Source organism: Carlito syrichta, unplaced genomic scaffold (assembly GCF_000164805.1).
Source record: "Carlito syrichta isolate Samal-C Ts95f unplaced genomic scaffold, Tarsius_syrichta-2.0.1 Scaffold301888, whole genome shotgun sequence".
In the NCBI taxonomy this organism is placed as follows: Eukaryota; Metazoa; Chordata; class Mammalia; order Primates; family Tarsiidae; genus Carlito; species Carlito syrichta.
The window spans coordinates 287,431-292,780 of NW_007245984.1; the positions used below are offsets into that span (position 1 = coordinate 287,431).

The 5,350-nt window shown below is 48.2% G+C and overlaps 1 protein-coding gene across 1 annotated transcript in view; it reads right to left on the reverse strand.

Annotated features, from left to right (window-relative positions):
- Positions 1-5,350, reverse strand: part of N4BP2 (NEDD4 binding protein 2) — a 63,356-nt gene that overhangs the window by 3,669 nt on the left and 54,337 nt on the right. The window contains exons 13-14 of the mRNA XM_008055588.1: positions 4,654-4,842; positions 1,939-2,107 (exon numbers count right to left, since the gene is read on the reverse strand). Of these exons, the coding sequence (XP_008053779.1) occupies positions 1,939-2,107; positions 4,654-4,842 (358 nt within the window). The remainder of the gene's footprint in view (positions 1-1,938; positions 2,108-4,653; positions 4,843-5,350) is intronic.

A 5,350-nucleotide genomic window follows, 5' to 3' on the forward strand; every position in this document is an offset into this window, starting at 1 on the left:
GGTGAGTGGATTGCCGGAGCCCGCAGGTTCGAGACCCACCCGGGCAAATTGGTGAGACCTCGTCTCTACAATAAATTTAAAAATTTAGCCAGGTGTGGTAGCGCATGCCTGTGCTTCTGGCTTTTTGAAAGGCTGAGGTGGACAGATCGCCTAAGCCCAAGAGTGTAGTGGCATGCAGTGGCCAGGAGCATGCCACTGCACTCCAGTCTGGGTAACAGAGTGAGACTCCAACTCAAGAAAGAAACAGCTATGGGTGCAGTGGCTCATGCTTATAATCCCAGCATTTTGGGAGGCAGAGGTAAGAGGAGTGCCGGAGCCAGGGGGTTCGAGACCAGCCTGGGCAACATGGCAGGACCTCGTCTCTACAACAAATCATAAAAAAAATTAGCCTGGAGTGGTGGCACACACTTGTAGTTCCAGCTTCATGGAAGGCTGAGATGGAAGAATCGCCTGAGCACAGCAGGTCAAGGTCAAGGCTGAGGTGGCCGTGAATATGCCACTGTCCTCCAGCCTGGGCAACAGAGTGAGACTCCAACTCAAAAAAAAAAAGAAAAGAAAAATCATGTGTCTCTAAACATTTCCCCTAATTAGCTAAAAAAATTTTTTTACACGGATTTGATTTGAATCAGGGCTGGTAATGTGTTTCTTAAGTCATGTTTAATTTAAAGATTTTTTCCCTCCCTTGTGTTTTTCTTTACAATTTATTGGGGGAAAAAACCACTCGGTTCATTTATCCCAGACCTCCACAGTCTGGATTCTGCAAATTATCCCTGTGGTGCCATTTCATGTGTTCTTCTGTCCCCTGTAAATCCCTATAGAGTTGTAGTCAGTTCTAAAAGTTTCATCTGCTGCTGATTTGGGGCCAAGGTTTGGGTGTCTATTTCAATCAGAAGAGACAGAAGGTCCAGATGTCTCTTTTTTTTTTCCTTAATTCATCTCCATTTTTGACAGACCTTTCCACATTAACATGACACAAGCCAAGCAGATCAGAGCCAGAATCCCCCGACACATTTCCATTCGACAACACCGCCATCTGGTGGTGACTGACAGTAAGAATAGGCTAGCGCTGGCGGCAGCTTGCACTGGGTGGGCTTTGGCCTCCAGAAAGGACAACCTGAGTCTGTCTGATCAGGAGTCACCCTGGACAAGTTATTTATCTCTTTTTTTTCCCCTTGCAATTTTTACTTATTTTTGGAGTTGGCACCTCACTCTGTCATCCAGGTTGAGTGCAGTGGCACAAACACGGCTCACCGCAGCCTTAAACTGCTGGGCTCAAACCATCTTCCCACCTCAGCCTCCCAAGTAGCTGGGACTACAGGCACCACCACATCTGGTTCTTTTTTTTTCTTTCTTTCTTTTTTTTTTTTAGAGACGAGGTCACACTATGTTGCCCAGGCTGGTCTCAAACTTCTGGGTTCAAGCGATCCTTGTGCCTCAGCCTCCCAAAGTGCTGGAATTACAGGCGTGAAAGAGGCAAAGACAAGACACCAGCAGAAAGGCGGAGAGGGTAGGGCCACACTGTAGATACGTAGCAATCCTGTCTCTTGGGATCATGCTAAAAACCCTATAGCCCGACTTACTTCTGTATTGAACAACTGACATCCAGTAAATAGCTATTAAGTTTAACAAACGTCTACAGAACAAAGAGATATAATAATCCTGAAAGGTCTCACTTATAAGTGACAGAGGATTCTTAGATTACATTTTACCCTCTCTTTAATAAATACCACAAAGGAATATGAAAAACCGAAATAGAGAAATAAAAAAGAAAATGTTCAGGGTCACACCAGTGAGGACGCTTCCCCAAAAAGGGTCTCTTGAGAAACCACCAACACAGTATCTACTCAGCCTTCCGGTCAGATCTCCTGAACTTGGGGTTACACCCACGTGAGCAAGGATATATACTCTGTTGAAAGTCTGTTATTTCCCCAGCCCTACCTTTCATTTTCTGCTGTAAAACTATCACCAGATGTCTTAGAGCTTCATTCACATGCAGCCCATGGAGGTCTAGAATGTTCTGCGGCAACAGCGAGGCGTTGACTTTCTCAAAGATCTCCATGGCGGCCAGGAGGTTGGCTTCCTTCCTCTTCTGCTCATGCTGCCCGCCCTTTAAGCACAACAGAACACCACGGACACTCGGCATGTGCTACTTGGGTGAGGAGGAAACCAACAGTGCCCCGAGTAAAAGGCAGAGGAAAGATAAAAAAATGCAATGGGCCAGCAGCCAAGAATGCACCGAATGGAGATAAATGTCAGTGAATTAAAAATGTGATTCTTGGCTGGGAACGGTGGCTCAAGCCTGTCATCTCAGCACTTTGGGAGGCTAAAGCGAGGATTGCCTGAGCCCAGAGATTCAAGACCAGCTTGGGCAACTTGGTGAAATCTCGTCTCCACAATAAATTAAAAAATTAGCCGGGCATGGTGGCATGTACCTGTAGTTCCAGCTACTTGGAAGGCTGAGGCGGAAAGATTGTCTGAGCCCAGCAGTCGAGGTGCAGTGACCATGAGGTGCCACTGCACGCCAGCCTGGGCAACAGAGTGAGACTCCAACTCAAAAAAAAAAGAGAACAGGCACGGTGGCTCAAGTCTATAATCCCAGCACTTTGGGAGGCTGAGGCAAGAGGACTGATTGCCTGAGCTCAGGGGTTCGAAAGCCTGGGCAACATAACTAGACCTCATCTCTACAATAAATCATAAAAAATTAGCCAGGCATAATGACACACACCTATGGTTCCAGCTACTTGAAAGGTTGAGGAGGAAGGGTTGCCTGAGCCCAGCAGGTCAAGGCTGCAGTGGCCATAAGCATGCCAGTGCACTCCAGCCTGGGCAACAGAGTGAGACTCAGACTCAAAAAAAAAGAAAAGAAAAGAAAAGAAAAAAACAATGTGATTCTTTTTTTTTTTTTTGAGTTGGAGTCTCACTCTGTCACCCAGACTGGAGTGCAGTGGCCGCTCCCGGCCACCGCAGCCTCGACCTGCTGGGCTCTGGTGATCCTTCTGCCTCAGCCTTCTGAGTAGCTGGAATTACAGGCGCGCGCTACCACGCCCGGCTGATTTTTTGATTTATTGTAGAGATGAGGTCTCGCCTGCCCAGGAGGATCTCGAACCCGAAAGCTCAGGCAATCCACTCACCTCAGCCTCCCAAAGGGGCAGGATTACAGGCTGAGCCACCAAGCCCGGCTAACAATGTGATGCTTAAACTTCCGAATCATTGCTTCCAATTATTTTCTGAACCAAAAATCATAAAAGTGGGAAATGTAACCCATCTGTGATGATTTTTTTTTGAGTTGGAGTCTCACTCTGTCACCCAGACTGGAGTGCAGTGGCATGCTCCCAGTTACCACAGCCTTGACCTGCTGTCCTCCAGCGATCCTTCCATCTCAGCCTTCCAAGTAGTCTGGGCAACATAACTACACTACAGGCACACGCTACCACGCCCAGCTAATTTTTTGTTTTATTTATTGTAGAGACGAAGTCTTGCCAAGTTGCCCGGGGGGGGGGGTCTCAAACCCACAGGCTCAGACAATCCTCTTGCCTCGGCTTCCCAAAGTGCTGGGATTACAGGCTGAGCCACCTAGTTGGCTTTGTTTTTTTTTAAGACAAGGTCCTGCCATGTTGCCCAGGCTGGTCTCAAACCCATGGGCTCAGACAATCCTCTTGCCTCCACCTCCCAAAGTGCTGGGATTACAGGCGTGAGCCACCACGCCCAACTGTGATGGCTAATTTTAGGTGTCAAATGGACTGGATGAAAAGACGCCATGAAGGCCCAGGAAGTGTTGCTTCCGGATGTGTCTGTGATGGTGTTTCAAGAGGAAACGGGAAGAGGAAGACCCGCCCTTGATGTGGGCGGGTACCACCCACCCACAGGGGCACAGGGACAACAAGGCGGAACATAGGGCTTGCTCTCTCTCTGCCTTCCCTCCCTCCTTGAGCGGAACGCTTTTCTACTCCCGCCTCTGGACTTCAGACTCCATGATCTTCTGCTTTGGGATGCTGGGACTCACACCAGCTGCCTCTGGGTGGCTCTTGGGCCTTTGCCTTGGCCTCGAGGCCACACTGTTGGTTTGGTTTCCCTGGTTCTGGGCTTGGACTTGGACTGAGCCACCTACTGGAGTGTCTGGTTCTCTAGCTCGCAGACAGCCTACCCTGCTCAGCCCCAAAGAAGCAAGCCACATGGAACCAAAGACACAAAAAGTTAATCAAGCAGGTTGCTTATAATTCCACGTCAAATGGGTCCAGTAGAAATGTTACTGTCCTAAAAAAATTAATTTTTCTAACTAAAAAGTGATTCATTACTAAAAATTCAAATTCAAGAACGCACAAAACCCCTGGAATCCCACCCTGAGATGACCAATACCAACATTCTCTTGCCTTTCCTGCAAACCAGTCTGTTTAGAAGCAGGACTGAATGCCAGACTTCAACCTAAAGAGCATACAGACTGTCAGAACAAACTGTAATTCACGTAAGCTATAAGTGCAAAAGCAACCAGGAAACTGGGCATTCAAAGGCAACGAAACTCTCAAAACCACATATGCCCTAAAAGCTTCACATTTCCCAGACTAACCTCACCTAGTGACAGTACAGGTATCCTCTGTTTCAGGAACACTTAGCCTCTACAATCAGCGAAGACACCACAGCAGTGATGCCCCGTACCTGCTGGGCATAGAAGGTGGCCACATTCTTCCTGCCCATGCGGTAGGCCTCCCTGGCCTTCTTGTAGCACTCCATCCGCTTCTGCTGGTGCAGGATAGCCTTCGCCCTGCAGCGGTCGTACTCTGGGTACTGGATGCCCTGGAACAACAGCTCGCTGGCTGTGTCTTCAGTCTCTTTTGATTTCCTTGCCTATAAGATGTTACACAATAAGTAATACACAAAGAAATAACTCATGCCTTACCTTTGGAAAATGCACATGAAAAGTGGGCTCTCCTATTTCTCATCTTTCTTTGAGTCGGAGTCTCACTCTGTCACCCAGGCTGCAGTCGCGATCATAGCTACCACAGCCTTGACCTCCTGGGCTCAGGTGATCCTTCCGCCTCAGCCTCCCAAGTAGTTCGGACTACAGGTGCACACCACCACCATGCCTGGCTAACTTTTTGATTTGTTGTAGAGAGGAGGTCTCTATGTTGCCCAGGCTGGTCTCAGGCAGTCCTCTCACCTTGGCCTCCCAGACTGCTGGGATTACAGGCATGACGCACAACGCCCAGTCTATTTTTCATCTTTCTTCTCAGAAAACAGCTTCTCTCCAATATCTATCTTATAAGTCAGGCACTTATGACTATGACTAACTTTTTTTTTTTTGAGTTGGAGTCTCACTCTGTTGCCCAGACTGGAGGGCAGTGGCCGCTTCCGG